General features: G+C 44.0%; 1 protein-coding gene across 18 annotated transcripts in view; it reads left to right on the top strand.

Moving 5' to 3' along the window:
* Positions 1 to 24,701, top strand: part of pknox2 (pbx/knotted 1 homeobox 2) — a 479,880-nt gene extending 455,179 nt beyond the window's left edge. For all 18 annotated transcript variants that reach the window (XM_087976466.1, XM_087976462.1, XM_087976460.1 and 15 more), the window contains 3 exons: positions 6,980 to 7,056; positions 23,394 to 23,569; positions 24,075 to 24,701. In XM_087976466.1, coding sequence (XP_087832592.1) covers positions 6,980 to 7,056; positions 23,394 to 23,569; positions 24,075 to 24,301 — 480 coding nt within the window. In that variant the 3' untranslated portion in view covers positions 24,302 to 24,701. The remainder of the gene's footprint in view (positions 1 to 6,979; positions 7,057 to 23,393; positions 23,570 to 24,074) is intronic.
* Positions 24,702 to 25,045: the final 344 nt, after the last annotated feature.

The raw sequence follows: 25,045 nt of genomic DNA, 5'->3' as shown, positions 1-25,045 counted from the left end.
AAATGCTGGACATCTGAAACAAACAGAATGCTGGTGAAACTCAACAGCTCTGTGGAGAGAGAAGTGGAATTAATATTTCAATTTCTGAACCAGGGTCATATTGGACTCAAAATATTAATTCTGTTACAGTCCCCACGGATGTTACCAGATCTGCTGCATTTCTCATGGTTTCTACCAATGCGGGACTGAAAATGACACTGGGAAGTTGCTTCATCAAGCGGTTTTCCAACATAGACTAGCCAATAAGATCTTGTGGCAGTGAGTGGGACTGCTGTATAAGCTGTTGAACACAGCATTAAGACTAGTTTAATCACTGTGTACAATTTTCATTGAAAGCACATCTGCCTGTTATTTAGGAGATAGCCTTCAAAAGAACACAAAAAAAGTTTTAAAGACTTTTGAGAGAAAACACTGCATTTCATTTCTATTTTAAATGCTGGCCACTGATTTATAAACAGTGTGACCTCATTTTAATTTCTCTCATAAGAAAAAACATCCTCCCAAATCTGCCCTGTCTAGACCATTCAGGATCTTATAGGATTCAATCTTGCACTCGTCAGGACATTTCACAAGAATACAAAATCACATGGAAATCCAGAATTCATGTTGTATGAGAGGAAAGTGCTGAGAGTCTGGTCCAGGACTGTTGACAGCTGGTTGCATGCTTCCATAATAAATAAAGTCGATAGTGCATCTGAGGATGAGGAAGGTCAACAGAACGTTGCAAAAGAGGAGGGCTGCTGTCCTTTTTGCTCATTGGAAATAAATGTCATCTCACAAATTGTGGAGATACGCAGGACAGATTGGTTTTTGTGTCAGTTTTCCTCTGTCTATTTGTCTACTGCGTTCTCTCAAGAGCTGGGTTGTGGGACAAAGGCTTGCTTTGCTGAGTTTTTATTGCAATCTCTGTGAGAAATGTAATACTTGTCAGAACATCCGTAAGCGACAGGATCTAGGAAGATAAACGACGGTGGAGTGAGCTGGTTTGTTAAAAGTTTGTATGCCTTTTGATCCCAAAAGGGTGAGGTTTAAGGCTCGGAGACCTGACGGCAAGTGATATATGAGGTTAGAGAGCTGCTTGACAGATTCTCCTATACATTACTTCAGGCCCCAATTAACACTGATTCATGCAATTAGAAGACTTCATGGGGCTTGTGATGCAGGCTCGGCTGCACATCCTAATGAGGCCCTGAAGGGGGTTAATGATGATGTTGCCCATGAACTGTTGAAAACAAGAGCCTAAGCAATTTGTACTGCATTAGATATTTTTAATAGTCTTATGTTTCTGGCACTATTTGTACATTTATGACACCAAGTAGACCAGACTAAGCATTTTTCTATGACTGTTTAGGACAACTAAGGATGTTGGCTAACAATTAGGTCCTGGCAACAAATTAATTTTTGATTTAATTAGATGTTATGAAATTTGCTCGGTCCTGATTTGAATTGTGGGTGCACCTTAATGTTTGACTGAAAAACACTCCAAATAAATTGAAACAAGCTGTTGCTGTTGGCTACTGGGTTGTAATTCCTTTTGCCAAGCCTCTGCCCACCAATTACTGATGGGAGTCGTGACACAATGATCGCGTATGCTCAGAACATGAAAAACAAAGCAAGACAAGAAAGGAACAAAATTATTAATGTTTTTAGCCTCCACAATTCATGCCAAGCTAGTGGGTCTTAAGGATATGCAAATGGAAACAAGTCCCATGTTAACACTATCATGTTGACAGAGGTAGGGGTGAAACAATAGAAGATAGCTATAAGAATACACCAGTTTGTGCCAGGTTCCATGTAATATTGGAGAGCTAGCTTAATGAGAAGAACTTTAGGTCAATCTGAAGTTGGTGCATTGATTGCAACCACAAAACTTGGAGATATATTGAATCTGCACCAATATAGAAAATTTCTTTGCTGTGGTCCATAAAATGTTCCATTGTGGCCTTGATAAATTTACCTGCTCCAACTGTCCCATGGTAAATGGATCTTATCGTGAACTTAAGACAAGAGGGGATTGCATTGAAATGTACGAAAATCTTCACAGACTGGATTCGGGATGATGATGCAGCTGATGAGGGGGACTAGAACAAGGAACCCTCTGTGCCACTTCAGTAGTTTTAAATCATACTGTTTTAAAATCCAAATAAAATCAATCTTGTCATCAGCATCTGCACACCATCTCAAAACCAAGACAAAGGTCATGGTTTACTGGGCAGCAGCGATCCCTGCACTCCTGTTTGCTTCAGAGACTAACAGCCATCAAAGCAGTCCTCAGATCCACCAAACATGATAAAGGTTAAGCACAGAATGTCGCACAAATCAGCCTAGCAACTTGTGATTCACAAGTGTATCTCATCCACATCAAACCTTTCTGGCCAATTACTAACAGAGATGCATGTTCTTCAGCAAGTTCTGATCCTGTAGATTTTCCTTCTAGCTTCTATTTTCTCCTCACCTTTCCAGAAGGCCCTGGGATTTGTTCTTCCAGATCCCCAGTCTAAGTAGTTATCTTATATCTATGTATCTCTCTTCCTCTTTTTCTCCCTATTAACTTCTACCCTGAAAGGACCAAGGTCTAAAACTCACTGTGGTAGATGAATTCCAACAAACGTAAGAACGGGGAGCAGGAGTAGGCTATCTCCACCCATTCAGTCAGATTGTGGCTGATCTTTTCATGCACTCAGCTTCACTTACCTGCCCGCTCACAATAACCCTTAATTCCTTCACGGTTCAAAAATCTATCTTCATCTTAAACCATTCAACAAGATAGCCTCAACTGTTTCACTGGGCAGGGAATTCCACAGATTCACAGCCCTTTGATTGAAGAAGTTCTTGTCTACTCAGTCCTAAATCTGCTTCCCGTTATTTTGAGGCTTTGTCCCCTAGTTCTAGTTTCACCCGTAAGTGGAAATAATCTCCCTTCTTCTATCTTATCTATTCCCTTCAAAATTTTACATGTTTCTCTAAAATCTCCCCTCATTCTTTTAAATTGCAATGTGTATAGTCCCAGTTTACTCAACCTCTGATATGCCAACCCTCTCAATTCCAAAATCAACCCAGTGAACCTCCTCTGCACCCCCTCCAGTGCCAGTACATCCTTTCTCAAGTAAGGAGACCAGTACTGTACTCAGTACTCCAAGTGTGGCCTCACCAGCACCCTATGCAGTTGCATAACCTCCTTATTTTTAAACTCTATCCCTCTCGCAATGAAGGATAATATTCCATTTGCTTTCTTAATTACCTGCTGCACTTCCAAACCAACTTTTTTTGATTCAACAACACTCAAGATGCCTGACTTTGTCAGAGCAAAGCAATCCACTTGAGTGGGACCTCAACCACCAGTCTAAACATTTACTCCCTGCACCAGCAGCACATGGTGGCAGCTGGGTATTCCATCTGCGAGATGGGCTGTTACAATTTGCCTCCGATCTATCTTGAACAGGTTTCAAACCTGCACCTTCTACCACACGGAAGAGCGAGGGAAGCAGGTAACCAGAAACACCACCATCTGCACCGTCCCGATGGAGAAATATATCACCGATCCTTCACTACCCCTGGAGCCACACCCTGAATTCTCTCCTCATCAGCACCATGGGTGTGCCTACACTACGAGGACTGCAGCAATCAAACTGCTGGTTACCAGTACCAATACCTCAAGGCCATTGTGAACAAAGAATAATACAGAACAGGAACTGGCCCTTCAACCCTGCAAGCGTGCGCCGCCACATTTTGCCCTTCCATACTAAAACTGTCTTCACTTACAGGATCCATATCCCTCTATTCGCTTCCTATTCATGTATTTGTCCAGATGCTTGTTGAATACAGCCGCTGTGTCTGCTTCCACCACTTCCTGTGGCAGCATGCTGGTGGCTTTCACCACACTGTGTGTGAAAACCTTGCCTCACACATCTATTTTAAACTTCCCCTCCCCTTGAATCTCGAGACTGTGTCCCCTAGTAATTGACCCCTCCACCCTGAGAAAAAAGCCTCTTACTTTCCACTCTATCATACCATTCACAATCTAGTATACTTCCATCGGGTTGCCCCTCAACCTCCTGTGTTCTGCTATTCAACCTTTATTCATTGCTAAAATCCCCCAAACCAGGCAGCATTCTGATAAACCTTTTATATACTCTCTCCAAAGCCTTCTGGTAGTACGGTGACCAGAACTGTACACAATATTCCAAGTGTGGCCTAACTGAAGTTCTATAAAGCTGCAGCATAACTTGTCTATCCTTTCAGTGAAGGCAAGCATGCCATAGGCCTTTTTTACTACCTTATCTACATGCGCTGTCACCTTCAGTGATCTATGGACCTGCACACCCAGATCCCTCTGCACATCAATACTCTTAAGTGTTCTGCTATTCACTGTATAATTTCCACCTGTACTTGACTTTCCAAAATGCATCACCTCACACTTGTCCAGATTAAACTTCATCTGCCGTTTTTCTGCCGATACCTCTGAATGCTCTATATCCTGCTGTATCCTGTGACAGTCCTCCTCACTATCCGTAAATCCACCAATCTTTGTATTGTCCACAAACCTACTAATTAGACCAGCTGCATTTTCTACAAATCATTTATGTGGACGATGAACAGCAGAAATTCCAGCACTGATCCCTGTGGAACACTACTAGTCACAGCCTCCATTCTGAAAAGCATCCTTCCACCCTACCTTCTGTCTCTTATGACTCAGCCAGTTCTGTATCCATCTTACCAGCTCACCCCTGATACCACGTGACTTCACTTTTTGTACCAGTCTGGCATGAGGGACTTTGTCAAAGGCTTTACTGAAGCCCATGTGGATGACATCAACCGCTTTCCCTCATCAAACGTCTTCATCACCTCCTCAAAAAACTCGATCAAGTTAGTGAGGCATGACCTCCCCTCCACAAAACCATGCTGTCTATCGCTAATAAGTGCATTTGTATCTAAATGCATACAGATCTTGTCCCTGAGAATCTTTTCCAATAATTTCCCTACCACTGAAGTGAGACTCCCGGTCTGTAATTTCCAGGATTATCCCTGCTATTCTTCCTAAACAATGGGACAACATTGGTTATTCTCCAATCCTCTGGGACCTCACCTGTGGCCAGAGAGGATACAAAGATGTCTGTCAATGCTCCAGCAATTTGTTCTTTTGCCTCCCTCAATATTGTGGGATAGATCCCGTCAGGACCTGGGGACTTATCTACCTTGATATTTTTTAAGACTGACACCTCTTCCTTTCTAATAGCAACTTAGCTTAGAAACTCGACACTCCCTTTCCTGATATCATCCTGAACCAATTCCTTCTCTTGATGAATACCGACATAAAATCCTCATTTTGGAGCTCATCTACCTCGTCTGGTTCCTCACAAAGATTCCCTTCTTGTCGTTGAGTGGCCCAACCCTTTCCCTGGCTACCCTCTTGCTTTTTATATATGTACAGAAAGCCTTCTCCTGTATCCTGTTTGCTAATGACTTTTCATGCCTCCTTTTCGCCCTTCTAATTCCTTGTTTAACTACTTTCCTTATATACTTCAAGAGCTTCATCAGTTCCCATCCTCCTAGATTAGATTAGATTAGATTACAGTGTGGAAACAGGCCCTTCGGCCCAACAAGTCCACACCGACCCGCCGAAGCGAAACCCACCCATACCCCTACATTTACCCCTTACCTAACACTACGGGCAATTTAGCATGGCCAATTCACCTGACCCTGCACATCTTTGGACTGTGGGAGGAAACCGGAGCACCCGGAGGAAACCCACGCAGACACGGGGAGAACGTGCAAACTCCACACAGTCAGTCGCCTGAGGCGGGAATTGAACCCGGGTCTCTGGCGCTGTGAGGCAGCAGTGCTAACCACTGTGCCACCGTGCCGCCCATGTATGCTTCCTTTTTCTTTCTTACCAAGATCATCCAAGGTTCATGTAACTTGCCATACTGGTCTTTCATTCTCGCAGGAATGTGCCATTCCTGAAATCTCATCAACTGCCATTTGAGATACTCCCACATGTCTGATGTAGATTTACCCTCAAACAACTGCCTCCAATTAAAGTTCTCCACTTCCTGCCTAATATTGCTGTAGTTTGCCTTCCCCACCTTCACCCAAGGGCTGCTGTTATCCCTGTCCATGGGTAACGTAAAACTTACAATATTATGGTCATTACCCCAGAAATGCACCCCCACTGAAACTTCACTCACTTGGTCAGCTCATTTCCCAAAACCAGGTCCAGTATAACCCTTCCCTGGTTAGACTGTTTATATACTGTGTCAAGAATCCCTCCAGAATGTTCCTTACAAAATCTGCCCCTTCCAAACCCCTCACACATAGTGAGTCTCAGACAATATAGGGGAAGTTATAATGACCCACCACAGCAATCCTGCTGTTTTTACATCTTTCCAAAATCTGTCTACGCATTCTGTCCTCTATCTTCCGCTGGTTGTCATGGGCCTGTAGTATTCCCCCAGTGTTGTGACTTCACCTTTCCTATTTCTGAGTTCTCCCCATACTGCCTCACTGCATGAGTCCTCTGATGTATCCTCCCTCAGTACAGTTGTAAGGTACTCCTTTCCCAGCAATGCAACTCTCCCACCCTTTTTACCTCCCTTTCTATCACACCTGAAACATCTAAATCCTGGGAATGGGCATCATTTGCAGTAATTGCCAGCAACATCCACATCCCATGGAACCAGTAAAATAAATTGCATCTTCCCTAATGCCCAGGTAACTTCACAGTTAAGGTTGAATCTCGGACCCTTCTAGTATGTTGACTCAGGGTGATTACTTTAATTGCTAAGACTCGGCAGTACTCAGCTACGTCAGGGCTGCTGGTCTAGAGTGTAAACTGAAGCCAACTTGAGTAACATGTCCCCAGGGTGGCTTGGGGCAGCTGTGCTGTCTCCAGGATAAGTTTCTCTGTGAGAACTGGCAACTGCTGGGTCTGTAAATTGGTACAGCTGTTCTGATGGGAATGTTCTGTTTCTCTCTTCAGCATCCGTACCCTACAGAGGATGAGAAGAGACAGATAGCTGGACAAACCAGCCTCACGCTCTTACAGGTCAACAACTGGTAAGTGCTGTTTGAAATCTATGTGGAGAATCAGGGCTGCTTCTGAAGTATGTTTCATTTCTAGCTGTGATTTAATGAGCCTGTCTGATCTTTCGAGAGGAGCGAACTGACAGTAGAGTAACGAGCTACGGGAGCTCATGAGGGACAAATCCTGGCCAGTAACTCAAGCCTGCAGAAGTTTAGCAATCCCCACTGAGCCATCTGAGATCAGCTAATTCTGCACATACACAATCAAGTAGAGGAACTTATATGTTGGCTCAGGTTTCTGTACTTCAGTTACCAAATTTTAAAGAGCTTCAGCGAAGGAACAAGAATACATTGTGGAGTCAACTGAACAACATGGCTGCAGTTTATGTAGCTTGTCGCATTATCAATTGGAACTTAGTATATGGGGTTTTCACTCTCCTTTCTCTGACTAATAGAATCACATCTCTTCCACTGTTTGGCCATCTTATTAACAACTAGAATTTTTTTTAATGTGATACCTTGGGATGCAGCCATATACTTTAAATCTCGCATCTGCCACCATGTTAACCCAAGTATCGTATCAATTAAAATTATACCTTTTTGTCTTAATTTTAAAACAGCTTCCTTAGTAACAACTGGTGAACTATTTCTGGGAAATTAAGAATAATCTTCTGTCTCTGTGCTTTCAGCTGATTTCACACCCAGTAATCTTGGGCATGGGGGATAATGTGAACAAAAGGCACGAAAAGGTCAAGGAACTGCCGATGCTGGAAAATCAGAAACAGAAATTGCTGGAAAAACTTAGCAGCACTAGCAGCGCCTGTGGAGAGAAAGCAGGATTAATGTTTCGTGTTTGACCCATTCTAAAGAAGGGTCATTGGACACAAAAAGTTAACTCTGCTTTCTCTCCGCAAATGCTGCCAGACCTGCTGAGTTCAAAAGGCAACTTGGCCAATTTCAGTCCATTTAAATAATGCTTCAAATCAGGATTGCAAAAGTCGGCATGTTCCAAACCCATGACCACTACCACCAAGAAGGGCAAGGGCAGCAGACAGATGGGAACCTGTAAGTTCCCCTCCATGCCACTCACCATCCAGACTTAGAATTATATTGCTGTTTCCTCAGTGTCACTGGGGTTAGTGGATCTACTCACATGGACTGCAGCAGTTCAAGAAAGCAATTCACCCACCTTCTCACGGGCAACTAGGGATGGGTAGTAAACACAGCTGCAGCCAGCAATGTTCACATTCCATGAACAAATGGAAGCAAATAAATAAAATGAAGTGTTTCTATGAAAGTGACAGACACAAGAGAGTATAATCTTACAAGTAGCGTAGGTCCGGTAAAGGTGAAACAAGAAGAACGTTTTTCACACAAAGGGAAATGAAGTCTCACAGAATCCCTACAGTGTGGAAACAGGCCATTTGACCCAACAAGTCCACACTGACTCTCTGAAAAGTAACCCACCCCGACCCTATTACTCTACATTTCCCCTGACTATTGCACCTAACCTACACATCCCTGAACACTATGGGCAATTTAGCATGGCCAATTCACCTGACCCTGCACATCTTTGGATAATGGGAGGAAACCGGAGCACCTGGAGGAAACCCACACAGACACTGGGAAAATGTGCCACGCAGACACGGGGAGAATGTGCTAACTCCACGCAGACAGTTGCCCAAGGCTGGAATCGAACCCGGGTCCCTGGAGTGTGAGATTGGTGGGTTTGTTGGGTGTGGCTGTCAAGGGGGTCAGAGCAATGACAGAGAGTGAAACTGAGCTGCCGACCAGCCAGGATACAATTCAAAAGATAAAGCAGACTCAAGAACTGAATACCACCCCTTCTTATACTTAAGAAGATGCACAAATTTCAGACTGTTCACCGCCGAGATGAAGTCCCTGAGGCAGTTACTCCTCACTGGCGCATGGGGAGATGTGGACAGACTGACTTCATTTATCCAGTTCCTGGAGATATTTTCCCAATGCCTTACTCACTGGTAGTTATCTGTCCTGGTCTGTGCTGTTCCTCCCGTGACTGAACCGCACTTGGCACATCACTCCATATCATTAACAATACGTCTTCTCCTTAGACTGGCGCATCACCGTGACAATGGTGCTGCCTGGCACAAACCACGCAAGGAGTTAATAGAAAGTGATTCTGCTGGTAGTGGATCATGAGCCATTTTGACAGAAAGCTTATTGAATGTGCTGCAGCCAACCTGGCTCTAAGGCATCCACCACCGCCTGGGGTTAAAAGGAAAGTGACAGACAAAGCGAGCCTTGTGTAAGGGCCTGCTACAGTTCAGCTGTTCACTGAGCAGAGAATCCAAGGCACAGCAGGCCCTATCCCTGTGGAAGAATTCAGCCATTATCCCTGCTTTTAGCCCTGGCTTTATGGTGAAGTGGAACAGATAGATTTAGGGAGGTGGGAGGGAGGCAGAAACAAAGGGACACTTTACGGTCAAATTAAGCTGAGCACTGTGGTTCACTCCTACCCACACAGTGCATTGAAAGCGGTTGGCCCAGTGATAGCCTCCAACGGAAATAATTTCAGATATCTCTTTTGAGAAAGAGAAAACTGTGCTGAGAGTGTTCTGCAGACGGACGTTGTCCAGACCACAGGCATTTCAGAGGCTGCTCCAATCCAAGGAATATCCTGCAGTAATCCCCGGGTTATCCCCAATCAAAGGTGACTGCATGTTGCTGGGACGCCTGGTTAGCGGGTTGTCGTTACGCTGAATCATGGTTAAACTAATCTTACCATATTTTCCATTTATTTTGGCGAAACTGTGGACACTGTAGTTGATGATGTGTCTATCAATCAGGAGGATGTTCAACTTGCAGGTTAGCTTGGCCCATCATCCCTCAAAATGATCTGCTACTTGTGTATCAGAAGATTCTTTGTCACTGCTGCAGTCTCACACATTCCTTTATGACCACCATTCACCTTCACTCTCTCCCTCTTCACCACTGCGTTCCCCCTCACCCCATCTGAACCGTCTTTGCAACTTTCACCCTCTTTCCCCTCCCCCACCTGCACTGTCATCTCCCTCTCTGCCTGCAGTCCCTTGCCCCTCCCCCACCTGCACTGTCATCTCCCTCCCTGCCTGCAGTCCCTTGCCCCTCCCCCACCTGCACTGTCATCTCCCTCCCTGCCTGCAGTCCCTTGCCCCTCCCCCACCTGCACTGTCATCTCCCTCCCTGCCTGCAGTCCCTTCCCCCACCCCCACCCCCACCCCCACCTGCACTGTCATCTCCCTCCCTGCCTGCAGTCCCTTCCCCCACCCCCACCCCCACCTGCACTGTCATCTCCCTCCCTGCCTGCAGTCCCTTGCCCCTCCCCCACCTGCACTGTCATCTCCCTCCCTACCTGCAGTCCCTTGCCCCTCCCCTGCCTTCACTTTCTTCACCCAGCCACCCCAGGCTTCGCGCTCTCTTCCCTCACCTCCCCCTCACCTCACTGACCTCCATTTCTTGCCTTCATTCTCACTCTGTTCAAAGTCATTCCTTCTACACACACACCTCCCAGTTCTGTTTTATTACTAATTTTGACTGTTTTCCTGTTTACCATTATTATATCCATCAGATTGAGTTGCAGCCATTGAGTTATTTAATATCATGTTCTATTCACAGTTCACTAAACCTCTTTACTCATTATCACTTGAAGCCTGTGATCAATTCTAATCAAACCTTTTGATCCAAAAAGCTAAAGGCCCCATCCGGTGTATTGGAGAACAATGCATGTCACTTTTGGCCAATTTGAGAATATTTCTTTTGTCTCAGCCCAGCTTTCCACCTTCAAACTACTTCAAGCCCAAATCCAGGGGAAGCAGTTTCAGCTGGCAGTCACTGTGGGGAATTTCCTCAGATTTATTTGAAAATAAAAGATGGCTCCCCAGTCGACGAAGTGTGTTTGGATTGTAGTCACAGTTGCAATGCTGGAAACAGCAGAAGCCATTGTGTGCACAGCAGGATCCCACAAACTGAAATGTGACTGTAACCAGTTTTAGTCATCCTGATTCGGAGGTTACTATTGTCTTGAACCCCTGGGGAGAGAACTTCCCTGCTCCTCATCCCATACTGGCATGGTGTTTGTTGTGACCTCCCCAACTGAACAGACTGGTTTTCGAATTAACATCACTGGAAATCAGACAGTGAATGACGTTCTGGTCCCATCATCCTAAGTAACTCTTAACATAAACTCTTTTAGGGCAGAATGTGAGCTGCCTTTCAAAAACATAGCCAACCCATAATCAACTTCTCCTTTTCCAAGTGCTCACTTCCTGTGTCCTCAAATGGAAGCAGAAACCTTCCAATTACTGACCTTGAACTCACTGATGGGACAGGTGGCTTGTGTGTTCCCCATTTATGTGAATTGAATTTGCTGTTTTCCAAAAACTTTTCCAAAATCCAGGGAAGTTTGAACATTGTAATCGAAGGTCTCATTTCTTTAATACCCAGCTGGAAGTGTGATGGGGCTCATGCCAATTTGATCATTTTATACTTCATAACTTTTCTTTCTCTTTGTTTCTGTCCTTCACTAATTTCTAGCACAAATCACATACACAGACATTTTTATGTAATATTTAAATCCTCTTATTTCTGTTTATCCATGTCACGCTGAATGGAGGAGGTGGGTGCAGTATCACATGAACCGATTTTGCATAAAGGTGTCCATCATGGGTTGTAGTAGGCAACTTTGGTGAATGACAAGGGCAATGGGTTATGTTCTTTGAGGAGAAAGTGAGGACTGCAGATGCTGGAGATCAGAGCTGAAAATGTGTTGCTGGAAAAGCGCAGCAGGTCAGGCAGCATCCAAGGAGCAGGAGAATCGACGTTTCGGGCATGACCCCTTCTTCAGGGCTCATGCCCGAAACGTTGATTCTCCTGCTCCTTGGATGCTGCCTGACCTGCTGCGCTTTTCCAGAAACACATTTTCAGCAATGGATTATGTTGTCAACTATGATTGGGCAGGTCCCTAGTTTAATCACATGACCTCAAGTCATGAGTTTCCTAACATGTCAGCCTTATGGTGCAGCACCTTCACTCACCAATTGGGTAGTGAATATGATCATCGGTTCTTTATTGGATAACATTTACTCATCAAATGACATTTATTAATTCCTTGTCCCCCACCTCCAATGCTGTTCCTAGGGATCAACAAAACAGCATTTACAGTCAATCAATAAGATGCCCATTATTCTAACACAATGATTTTTCTTCAATTTCCGGAGACTCTGGGGCAACTTGGGAGAGTTGGCAATCCAGAAAATAGGTGTAGGCCATTCAGCCCTCAACGCTGTTCAGCCCTTGATTTCTCTGTCTCTCGTGTGACTGGGTGTATTGTGCAGTAGGCTAGAAACAGTCCTTTCACCACTGCGAGCTGCAATCTGGACCCGGACTAATGGCATCAACGATTCCCTTGTCTTTTGGCAGGCCGGGTCTGAAGTGAACTGTTTGGACAGTCTGAGCCCAGTCCTGTGCAGAATTGACACTGAAGCTGTCAGTTTCTGAGCACGGGTGAGCTGGGAGTGCCAAATACCCTCCCACCTCCTTCCATCACACTTGACTTCATGAACATATGATGCATCAGGATATAGCAAAAGGGAAGCTAAGCATATGAACAGGATCCTCTGGGCCTTTACGACAGGATTATTTGGCTCAGGGGTTCTGTCTGGGATAATATTGCTGCATATTTACCTCTCACTGTGGAAAGTTCACAGTGAGGGTAATATGATACTAACTAGAATTACTTCAATGCTAATGGTTTGTATCCTTAAACACAATGCATGCAACATGATTACCACAATTAAACCAATTTATGTTTAAAATAAAACACTGATGTCATGCTGCAGGATCAGGTGACAGCTAAGATTACAATAGATTTTACATCAGAGAAGTTGTGCTCATTACTGGCTTTTTTGATGATTTACAAGACTGCAGTGACCTGTGAAACACAAATCCCAGAAATAATTTAACGATTTAGCCTGTCAGTGTATCAAATGGTCCTTCACTGCATTTTTTTCTGTCCCACCGTTCTTTATTTCAATAACATTACAGAGATAAACTTTGTGAGGAGACACAAATGGATTAATAAGTGCTTTTCCAGCTTTTCCCAAAAAAAGTGCTTCACTGTTTCTGAGAACTTTCTGGAAAATTCCTGTCGACATTCTGTGTCCATAGGGTGTCATTAACCAACCAAGTCTCTCACAGCACTGAATGACTGACTGGGCCAGTGTTATGTTCCAGTGCGGTGCTGCCATCTTGAGGCAGGAATTGTTGAAATAAAAACAGAAAGTGAGAGGGAAACCCAGCAAGTCTAAGACTGTATGGAGAGAGGGACACCAAGTTAGCATTAAGGTTGAAAACATATCCTGGCTTCAGTGATCAAATTGGAACACAAAAGGGCAACTGCTGAATCCCAAGCTTCAAAGGCTAATTGGGTGAAACAGCTCTGATTTTTTTTGTTGTTGAATTGCTAGACGTTATCAATAATCATACTGTATGGGCAATAAACGCAGTCATACAAAAGCAAAATGCAGTGTACATACAAATTCTGAAACAGGAACACAAAACACAACGATGCTCAGTGTCAGTCATTTCCAGCACTTTCTGGTTTTTACATAACTCATTGTAGTAATATATTACTTGCTCTTTAATGTCAGCTGTGGCTCATTTTCAGTCAGAGGCTGGAGGACAAAATCTTAATATTCCCCTGCAGTCCTGATGAAGCTCTGCATTGTTGGAGGTGCTGTCATCTGATAAATAAATAAACCATGTCCTGTCTGACTTGCCAAGTCCAGATTGCCATTGAATCCCTACAGTGTGGAAACAGGCCCTTTGGCCCAACAAGTCTACACCGACCCTCCGAAGAGTAACCCACCCAGACCCATTTCCCTCTGAGCTGAAAATGTGTTGCTGGAAAAGCGCAGCAGGTCAGGCAGCATCTAAGGAGCAGGAGAATCGATGTTTCGGGCATGAGCCCTTCTTCAGGAGGGCTTCGGGCTCATGCCCGAAACGTCGATTCTCCTGCTCCTTGCATGCTGTCTGACCTGCTGCGCTTTACTAGAAACACATTTTCAGCTCTGATCTCCAGCATCTGTAGTCCTCACTTTCTCCATTTCCCTCTGACTAATGCACCGAACACTGTGGGCAATTTAGTATGACCAATTCACCTAAGCTGCACATTTTTGGACTCTGGGGGGAATCCGGAGCACCTGGAGGAAACCCATGCAGATACTGGGAGAATGTGCAAACTCCACACAGTTGAAAAATGTGGTGCTGGAAAAACACAGCAGGCCAGGCAGCATCCGAGGAGCAGGAGTATCGACGTTTCGGGCATGAGCCCTTCTTCAGGAATGAGGCTGGTGTGCCAAGTGGGCTGAGATAAAAGGTAGGGAGGAGGGAATTTGGGGAAGGGGCACTGAGAATACGAAGGAGGGGAGGATGAGGGTGATAGGCCGGAGAGCGGGTGGGGGCGGAGAGGTCGGGAAGAAGATTGCAGGTCAAGTGGGCGGTGCTGAATCCGGGGTTTGGGTCTGAGATAAGATGTGGGGAGGGGAAATTAGGAAGCTGGAGAAATCTACATTCACCCACACAGACACGGAGAGAATGTGCAAACTCCACACAGACAGTCACCCGAGGCTAGATTCAAACCCGGGTCCCCGGTGCTCTGAGCAACCTCTTGCAAGGCAGAGGTTGAGAGAAATGAATTTAGTCAATGAGTTATTAGGATGCAGAATGCTCCAATAGAAGGAGAATTAATAACCGCTTTTTTTCCTCTTTAAAAATGGATAAAAAGTGAGAAATTGAAAGAGCTGTGGGGAAAAGAGAAGAGTGGAGAGTGGACCAAGTGGAGAATCCTTTCAAATAACAATCATTGCTAAATGTTTTTTGTAGCGCAGTCACATTGAACATACCGTATACTAGCAAAATGAGCCACAGCTGACATTAAAGAGTATATAATGTATTACTGTACTAGCCTGATGGCCCAATGGGTGCAGAAAGTAATATCTCACCCCTGAACTGTCCACCCCCAGCTCTTCACTCCTCCCCCACTACACTCTCAGAGAAAATCTTCTTGCAAGAGTTCAGTCATTCCACCTTCCATCAACCTTGTCCTTCTCTTTTAAAAGTAGAAGTTACCTCACATGTCTATTTTGTTTTGATCAATCACAGTATTCTATTTTAGCTTAAGTGAAACTACGGCAGCAGCTGAACTTGCCAGTTGTGGCCTGTTGCCCTGGCGACAGGTAGCTATTAACAATAGGTGTGTACCGAGTTTGAAGCTGCTTCAAGGTTGTTTGCGATTGTGGAAATTGTAGTCAAAGAGGGAATCTCAACTCTGTGTTAAACTACAAATAAAATCAGAACTATTTTTATTTCAGTACACCCCCATCAGTCAACCTTTATCCATTGTGCATTTGTAGGCAAAAGATGACTCTGTCTAATGTGCTGATAAGCTTCAATTGCATGGGCTGTTATGATTAGATTCTCTACAGTGTGGAAACAGGCCCTTCAGCCAACCAGTCCACACCGACCCTCCGAAGAGTAACCCACCCAGACCCATTTCCCTCTGACTAAGGCACCTACCACTATGGGCAATTTAGCATGCCCAATTCACCTGACCTGCACATCTTTGGACTGTGGGAGGAAACCGGAGCACACGGAGGAAACCCACACAGACACAGGGAGAATGTGCAAACTCCACACATATAGTCACCTGAGGCTGGAATCGAACCTGGGACCCTGGTGCTGTGAGGCTGCAGTGCTAACCACTAAGTCACTGTGCTTCCCTATATGGAAATGAAACCACTAAGATAGCAGTTGACCGCCCCTTTATTTGAGATTTTTTTTTAGATTGTCCCACTGGTTAAATAAGTAAATATACCCTGAACTCTGAAACTGAGCCAAAAAGATCAGAATGCTCTCCAATTAAACCCTGATCTGTATTCAATTAACTGATACATAATTAGCTGCTGTGACTTCAGCTGTCAAGTCCCATGCTGTGGAATTCAATCTCTTCACCTATTCATCTCTTCCATTCTCGTTGTTAAGATCTCCTGCTTAAAAATCATTTCTTCAAGTTAATCCAGTGTTCCTTTTGTTTCCTTTACCTGTATAAAGCACCTGGCTGCTTTTATTGCCTTGAGTTTAAAAGACATTCATTGTTGGTCGGTCTTTGCAAACACCATTCAAAGAATTTTTTACAGATTCCCTCAGCATTCCTATACTAAGGAGGCATCTAAATCTGAATTGCTGCTCTGGATCTCATTTGCTGTGCTGAGATATGCTTCATGTCTGATTGCAGGAGGCAAATCTCCTGCTTTACTCAGGCAACTTGGCTTTACCATTCACACAGTGTCATCAGGACCATTTGTCAAATTACTGCAGACAGAACATTGAGCTTGGGCTCAGTTTCTGCCCCTTCTGAATTGCAACCACACAATCCAGAACTAACCTGAAGTCTGGAGAAATGTTCACTTCCTCCAAGGTATTAGTGTGCTCATGTTACTTTGCTATGTAATATTCTTTGGGCTTTGCTCTCTCTGATTAGCATGACTCTCTTCAATCTCCCTTGCACCATTTTTATTTTGTTTCCCTGCCTTTTGTGCTGTATCCATTAGCTTTCATCATCTCCTTCTTAGCTTTATCCTTGATTTGGCTCACCCATTATTTCCTATGATTTCTCCACCTAATCCCCAATTATCGTATATTTTCTTTCTTACTGTTTCCCTCACTTTCTTTGTCTTTTCACTCTTTTCTTCTCTTGCCCCTAGTTCTTGCTTCCTCTCCATCCCTTCACCTTTTGAATCTTTGTAGTTTTTGGCTTTCTCCCTCTCTTTATCTTCTCCCTTCTTCCACCACCTACCTTTTCTCCTTCCCTCCTGATTTTCAACCACTTTCTGTTTAACCTCCTCCCTTCTTTCATCTACCAGACCTGCCCTCTTGTATTCTTCTCCCCTTGGTCCCCATTTCTCTCCGCACTTCATACTTGTGTACTGTTTATACTGCGTGTAATACAGCCACCTTTTGAATTTGACCTTCGTTTCGCACAAGCCTTTTTTTTTGTGCTTGACTGTCTGATTGAAGTTAATAAAGTATATCAGGTGATGGTAGGATTTCGCGTTATGCAATAACTTTTTCAATCCATCTCCAACTTAGCTTTGGAAACTTTCAGTTGTATTTAACACTTTTTCAGGCAGCTTATTAATGATTAAAGAAACAGTCGGTGCAGAAGCTGCAATAAGGATTGCACTCTGTGGAGCCTAAACTCTCACAAAAGAGCAGAACGGAGAAGAATGAAATCGCCCCAGAGTTTGATCTGGGGATGAAAATAAATCAAAACCTCAACAATTAATTGCCTCGGTTTGAGAAATTGACTTTAGTGGGAACTATGACTGATGCCTTCTTAAAAGCAAAGTAGTTAGAGGCGGGGTCAGCAGATGTAGAACTTTCCAGATGGAAACACTCTCATCCAGTCCAAACCTAAGCAAGCCATGAGATCTGTGTCTTGTCTCGGCTATGTCCCAGATAACTTGTACCTGGGATTCAATGTTAAAAGCACAGAGGTATGTGGATAAAAAAAAAAACTTCAGTTTAAACAGGAAGAAAAGTTGTGAATGATTTCACAAAAGAATACACTGGAATCCTATATGATTATAGAACGGTAGGAATTATTGGTTGCAAATCTCCATGAATTGCAGAATCCATTGATTACTTTGACTTCTCAAACACTATTTCTGACCCGCCTTCGCCTCTGATTTGATTTGATTTATTGATTGTTGTTACATGTACTGAGTTACAGTGAAAGGTGTTGACTTATGTGCTTTACAGGCAGATCATACCATACAAAGTGTATCAGGGTAACAGAACAAAGTGCAGAATACAGTGTTACAGCCGCAGATAAGGTGCAGAGAGAGAGATCAGGATTAACGTTTGGGAGGTCCAATCGAAAGTCTGATAACAGTGGGGAAGAAGCAGTTCTTCAATCTGCAGCAGAAACTTACTCCTGTTTCTCTTAACCTCCAGGTTTGAATCACAGCACAACATATAAGGAGGTCATTTGACCCATCATGTGTACACCAGCTCTCCCAATAAGCAATTCACTTAATGCCTTCCTCCCCACAACCCCATACATTGATCCTTGTCAAATGACTATCTAAATCTCTTTAGAATGCTTCAATTGAATTGGCTCCAACACACTGTCAGGCAGTACATTCCGGACTTTAGACACACTCTCTGTGTGGAAATAAATTATTTCTGATATTGCTTTTGACTGTTCCTGTGTAGTTCTGCACCATTCACCCTCCATAAATTTCAACTCATCTCTGAAAACACTGCCTCTTGGATTCTAAATAACCCTCAATCCCATTCACTCATATTCCCTCAGATTTACAATGGTTTTCAGTCCAACAGCAGCTTGAATTTAAAATTCTCATCATCCTTTTCAAGTATCTCTATGGCCTTCATATGCACCCACCCCCTCTGCATCCTGATGCCTCTCCAGCTCTGGACCTCTCACTTTATCTGTTCCACCTTTGGTTATTGAGCTTTCAGCTACATAACTCCCAGACTCAGAAATTCTATTTCTAAATCTCTTCATCTCTCTCACTTCCTTTAAGATAACCTTACAATCTACTGCTTTGACCTAGCTTTGGCTCCTAATACCTCCTCCAATAGGTTGGCATCAACTTTCATTATCTGATAAAGCTCCCATGAACAGTGGCTCAATTTGCCACTTTTAAAATGATCCTTCTTCCCAGGCTCTCAGCCTAAAGACAGGTCCTTGACAATTATTTGCTGAACTGTAGCAAAGTGCCATATTTCTTTTTGTTATTGGGTAGGATGTGATGGCAGACTTGGGGACAGGGATCAAGCCCTGTGCTGTCGGCTTTAATCTGATTTAGAGATGCCGGTGTTGGACTGGGGTGTGCAAAGTTAAAAATCACACAATACGAGGTTATAGTCCAACCGGTTTAGTTGGAAGGAGCACTGCTCCTTCATCAGGTGGTTGTGGAGTATAAAATCGCAGGACACAGAATTTATAGCAAACGTTTACAGTGTGATGTAACTGAAATTATATACTGAAAAAGACCTGGATTGTTTGCTAAGTCTCTCATCTTTTAGAAGGCATATTGGTTTCAGTTCTTTCATATGTAAATTTCAGAGCTTTCTTAAAGTTACATTCTTAAATGAACTTTAACAGTAGGTGCCATGTTGGCCCAGATAATGCATTGAAAGTGTGAGGTGCCCTGTGTGAAGCTGTCTGTGCCCCAATGTTCAGGCTGATTCTAATCTAAAAAAGGGATTTACAGAATCTTACATGTACTCATGCAGTTTTTGAGCAAAGTAAAATGTAATTCTGCAAGGACAAATTCACATAATATTTCTGTAAATCCCTTTTTTAGATTAGAATCAGTCTGAACATTGGGGCACAGACAGCCTCACACAGGGCACCTCACACCTTCAATGCATTATCTGGGCCAACATGGCACCTATCGTTAAAGTTCACTTGAGAATGTAACTTTAAGAAAGCTCTGGAATTTACATATGAAAGAACTGAAACCAATATGCCTTCTAAAAGATTGAGAGACTTAATAAACAATCCAGGTCTTTTTCAGTATATAATTTCAGTTACATCACACTGTAAACTTTTGCTATAAATTCTGTGTCCTGTGATCTTATACTCCACAACCACCTGATGAAGGAGCAGTGCTCTGAAAGCTAGTGCTTCCAAATAAACCTGTTGGACTATAACCTCGTGTTGTGTGATTCTTGAACCTGATGACAGTGATTTAGCTGTTTAACCACCTGAGCTAACTAGATGTCCTCTTCAGCAAACCACTGAAAAATGCTGTGATTTTTTTTATTTTTGATGAAAGGTGTTTTATAGACATTGTTGTTACTTCCAGTTTGTGCCCACCAATACTGACACCTGGGCTTTCTGAAATCACTGTTTGAGGACCTCATTAACAGGTGGAGTGACAGCCACTGAATAAGGATCTCCAGTTTCAGGAAATTTTTCTATTAGAATTTTGTTTTGATTTTTGTCTTTTTGTATTTCCTTCTTTTCCTCTTCTTCCTGAAACTGCTGATCCCATGGATGGGACACAGTCCACCAGCACAGCTCCCAAGATCCAATGGCTTTCAGGAATGGGCTATTTGACAACAATAGGCTGGGCAGCTAATCTTGGCCACAGCCACTGGGCACTGCCCTGTGTCTTCCATCAGATATGATTCCAGACTTTCAGCAATGTAGTTGATTCTCTACTGCCCATTTGGGAGAGGCAGTAAATGCTGGCCTAAAATGGAAGTTGAGAGAAAGGATCACCATCTTTCACAAATCAGATGACAACCCCTTCAGACTGGCATCCCCTACACATTTGCATCTGATGATGATCACCACTGAATGTTGGGTTCCCCAAATAGTTCTTTTACCCCCATTCATCCACCTTGCAAAATGATGCAAAAGCTGTCAGTCCCACTCCTCCTTCCCCCCCAGCCCCCATTCCATTATGTCTCTAAGCTAAATATACCTATCAGAGACCTGCTTATGATATCATCCCGGTATCATGGTATGGGACTTGAGAGTGTAAACGTCTCAGTTCCCAATTCACTGAGTCCACATATAACATGGTATGCTGAGGGGAACATGCTATAGTTCATGACTATATTGCTCAGTACTAACCCAGCCATATAATATGCCTGTGTTAGGTGCAGGGGTAAATGTAGGGGAATGGATCTGGGTGGGTGCGCTTCGGCGGGTCGGTGTGGACTTGTTGGGCCGAAGGGCCTGTTTCCACACTGTAAGTAATCTAATCTAAAAAAAATGCAGAAACCGTGAGAAATATCTGATGATTTTTTTTCAGTACTGCATCATTCATGCCTTTCTTGCTCTTATGCTGTGGAAGCTAACATAAGTGGCATGGTGGCACAGTGGTTAGCATTGCTGCCTCACAGCGCCAGAGACCCGCATTCAATTCCCGCCTCAGGTGACTGTCTGTGTGGAGTTTGCACGTTCTCCCCCGGGTGGTGGGTTTCCTCCGGGTGCTCCAGTTTCCTCCCACAGTCCAAAAATGTGCAGGTCAGGTGAATTGGCCGTGCTAAATTGCCCGTAGTGTTAGGTAAGGGGTAAATGTAGGGGAATGGGTCTGGGTGGGTTCCTCTTCAGAGGGTCGGTGTGGACTGATTGGGCCAAAGGACCTGTTTCCACACTCTAAATAATCTAATCTAAAGATAAAAAGCTATCAGAGCAGGACTTATACACTTTATGATAAGGCCCTGGGGAGTGTTGCTGAACAAAGCGACCTTGGAGTGCAGGTTCATAGTTCCTTGAAAGTAGAATTGCAGGTAGATAGGATAGTGAAGAAGGTGTTTAGTATGCTTTCCTTTATTGATCAGAGTATTGAATGTAGGAGATGGGAGGTCATGTTGCAGCTGTTCAGGATAGGTTAGGCCACTGTTGGAATATTGCATGCAATCTGGTCTCCTTCCTAGCAGAAGGGTGTTGTGAAACTTGAAAGGGCTTAGAAAGGATTTAGAAGGTTGTTTTCAGGGTTGGAGGATTTGAGTTATCGGGAGAGGCTGAATAGGCTGGGGCTGTTTTCCCTGGAGCATCGGAGGTGCCAGAGGAAGTGGGGTGGAGGCTGGTACAATTATTGCATTTAAAAGGCTTCTGGATGGGTATATGAATAGGGAGGGTTTAGATGGATATGGGCCAAGTGCTAGTAAATGGGGACTAGATTAGATTAGGATATCTGGTTGGCATGGACGAGTTGGACTGAAGGGTCTGTTTCCATGCTGTACATCTCTATGACTCTATGACTTTGTGACTACGGCACATCGTGAGGGAAGATTAGATCAAGGATAACAATGATGGTCATTTATAATAGACCAACTCTCAGATCCCAAATATCACACTGCCCCCTAAAAAGGAAGGTAATGAGTCAGCAGCAGGATTCCCCTTGCCTTTAAGTTATCAAGTTTCACATGGTCATATGAGTTGATGAAAAGTGACAAACTACTATTGCAATGCTGTCACTAACTCATTCATTTCAAAAGTGTTTGTTGAGTACCAGTAATTAACCAGCTCACCATCATGTGAATGAATTCCATGATGTAGAGGTGCCGGTGTTGGACTGGGATAGACAGAGTCAGAAGTCACAAGATACCAGGTTACAGTCGAACAAGTTTGTTTAAAATCACAAGCGTTCGGAGCACTGTCCCATCATCTGACGAAGGAGCAGTGCTCCAAAAGCTTTGTGATTTTAAATAAACCTGTTGGACTCTAACCTAGTATCTTGTGACTTCTGAAGTTAATTCCATGATCAGTCCTGGCAGGAGAGGTCAGCATTCAATGGGAGAATGTGACTTAGAAAGTTTCCCGCTGTGTGCACCTGGAAGATTTGCAGAATCCCAGAGTGGGACATATCTCCGATGCCGGCCTTCAAGAAGCGACTCCTTTAAACCTGTTCCTGTAATGTGGGTAGAACGGGCACAGTCACATCAATGCGAAAGTGAGGACTGCAGATTCTGGAGATTAGAGTCAAGGTTAGAGTGGTGCTGGAAAAGCACAGCAAGTCAGGCAGCATCTGAGGAGCAGGAAAATCGACGTTTTGGCAGGAGCCTGAAACATCGATTTTCCTGCTCCTTGGATGCTGCCTGAGCTGCTGTGCTTTTCCAGCACCACTCTAACCTTGACAGTCACATCTGTGGTCCATTTCTTCCTACCCTCAGCAGGTTCTGATGGGCTTCCTTCTTGAAGATTGTTCTTTTCCTTTGCTCTCAGGGTGTGACAACCACCTGATGAAGGAGCGGCGCTCCGAAAGCTAGTGCTTCCAATTAAACCTGTTGGACTATAACCTGGTGTTGTGTGATTTTTAACTTTGTACACCCCAGTCCAACACCGGCATCTCCAAATCATAAACTAAGGATTTATAATTAGTAATGGGGTAAAGGGTTCTGCAGTGTGTGCAGGAAGGTGAAGCTGAGGACAAGATGAGATCAACCATAATTGTATTAAGTGGCAGAACAGGCCCAAGGGACTGAATTACTTTCTCTTGCCCTCAGTTCTTTTGTTCTTATGCTGGTGATGCAATCCCACATCACTGTTAGGTTGAAAATTCCAATATTCTGGAACGCCAATGATAAGGAAGTGGGTGATATGTTCTGTCAAGATAGGGTGTGTAGCTTGAAGAACATGGAATTTCTATGATATTGCATCATTTGTCGTTCTTACTGATTGAGATCTTGAGGCTGCGAGCTGCAGTTCCAAGGACATCATTGGTCTGAAACAAAACCATTGCCCGTGAGGAGGGATACCCTGTAGCTCAAGTTTGATTTAACCCCATCTTGTCTCCTGCCAGGTTTATCAATGCCAGGCGACGTATCCTCCAGCCAATGCTTGATGCCAGTAATCCCGACCCTGCTCCTAAAGCCAAGAAAATCAAATCCCAACACCGGCCAACTCAGCGCTTCTGGCCAGATTCTATCGCAGCAGGAGTACTCCAGCAGCAAGGAGGGAATCCCAGCAACCCAGACAGTAAGTGTGCATTGACTACATACATCAGTGTCTACCACATATTAAGCCTCAATGTTTCAGTGCCTGCAGCCTCGGGAATCAGTGTGTGTCTTCACTCTTTTTCTCTCTCCCTCACTGTCTCTTGCTCTCCCCTCTCTCCTCTGCCACTTTTTCTTTGACATCAGTCTCTCACTTTCCTTTCGGTTTATATCTTCTCCATTTGCTTTCAACCCCCTCACTTTGGTACATCTCCATCTCCTGTCTTTCTATCTCCCACGAACAATCTCACTTTCCATTTCCTTCATGCTTTCTCGCTTTCTTTGTCTTCCAATCTCCCTATCTCTTTCTCCCCTTCTTTCTACCTCCCCCGCTCTCTTTCCACCAAACCCCATTTCACCCACTTCCTGTATTACTCTTTCTGTTTCCCCCACATTCTCTCTCTCTCTCTTTTCTTTCTTTCTTTCTCTTTCTCTCTCTTTTTCTCCCTCGTATTAATCTAAGTGATAACGGACCCTTTTCCTTTCAGGCACTATGACTGCGGCCATAGACAGTCTCCAGTCACTCTCCTCTGACACTGCCACCCTCGCCATGCAGCAGGCCATGATGGCTGGCCATGCAGGCGATGACTCGTTGGATGGAACCGATGAGGAGGAGATTGAAGAGGAGGAAGAGGATGAGGACGATGACAACGGGGAACTGCAGACGACAAATGTTAATGACCTGGGCCTGGACAATAGTGACTCCCTCGACTAACTTCTCTGCTTGCACACACAGGAGACAAAGGAAAAAAAAAGTTGACCAGTGTGCGGACTTTTTTTTTTAAAAAAAGGAAAGACTCTTCTCTATGAACAAGTCACATCAAGATGACAGTCATAAGAATGAAGGCCCCCGTGTCTAGAATCTATTTTGTGATTTATTCGGTATTAATGAATGTTATTGTGAATGTATCCTTCATTTTTTTTTCAACATTTGTTTTACATTTGTATTTTTTACTTGGCTGGTGTGGTTGTCTCCACAGCCCTCGATACTCCTGGCTTCACATTTGGTCTGAGGCGTTTCCTAACACTAAGGAGAGAGGGGCGAAACGGTGAGACTGTGTCCATCATGCTCTCACCCTGGCTTTCCAACCAAAATAAATATTGATTGAAAAAGGGCAGAAGCTGTTTGTTTCACGGGTCACTCCTTTCCCCGCTTGGCCGCCAGTACCTGATGGACCTCAATTTGAATTGGAGACTGGGTTAGCAGCAAAGAGCTGACAAGGCTGATTGAGTTCTTTCCTAGCTCTTCAGTTACATGGCGTCCCTCCTCTTCCTGCTGCTCTCCCCAGCCAAGCCCTTTTTTTTTTTGCCCTGTTTGATACATTTTAGTTATAAAAAGAATATTTTAAAAAAGCACAATCTTTGAATGCCCCCTTGATTCTTATCCTGGTTGGTGTTTGCTACTCTGACCCGAGGTTTGATGTTTGGAGTCTCTAGCGTAATATGAGGTAGGGGGATC

This window comes from Chiloscyllium plagiosum, unplaced genomic scaffold, assembly GCF_037043375.1.
Source record: "Chiloscyllium plagiosum isolate Xiang-an unplaced genomic scaffold, Cpla_swu_hap1 HiC_scaffold_29, whole genome shotgun sequence".
In the NCBI taxonomy this organism is placed as follows: Eukaryota; Metazoa; Chordata; class Chondrichthyes; order Orectolobiformes; family Hemiscylliidae; genus Chiloscyllium; species Chiloscyllium plagiosum.
Note: the sequence above shows the minus strand (reverse complement) of the source record. Positions and strands in the feature narration are given on the sequence as shown.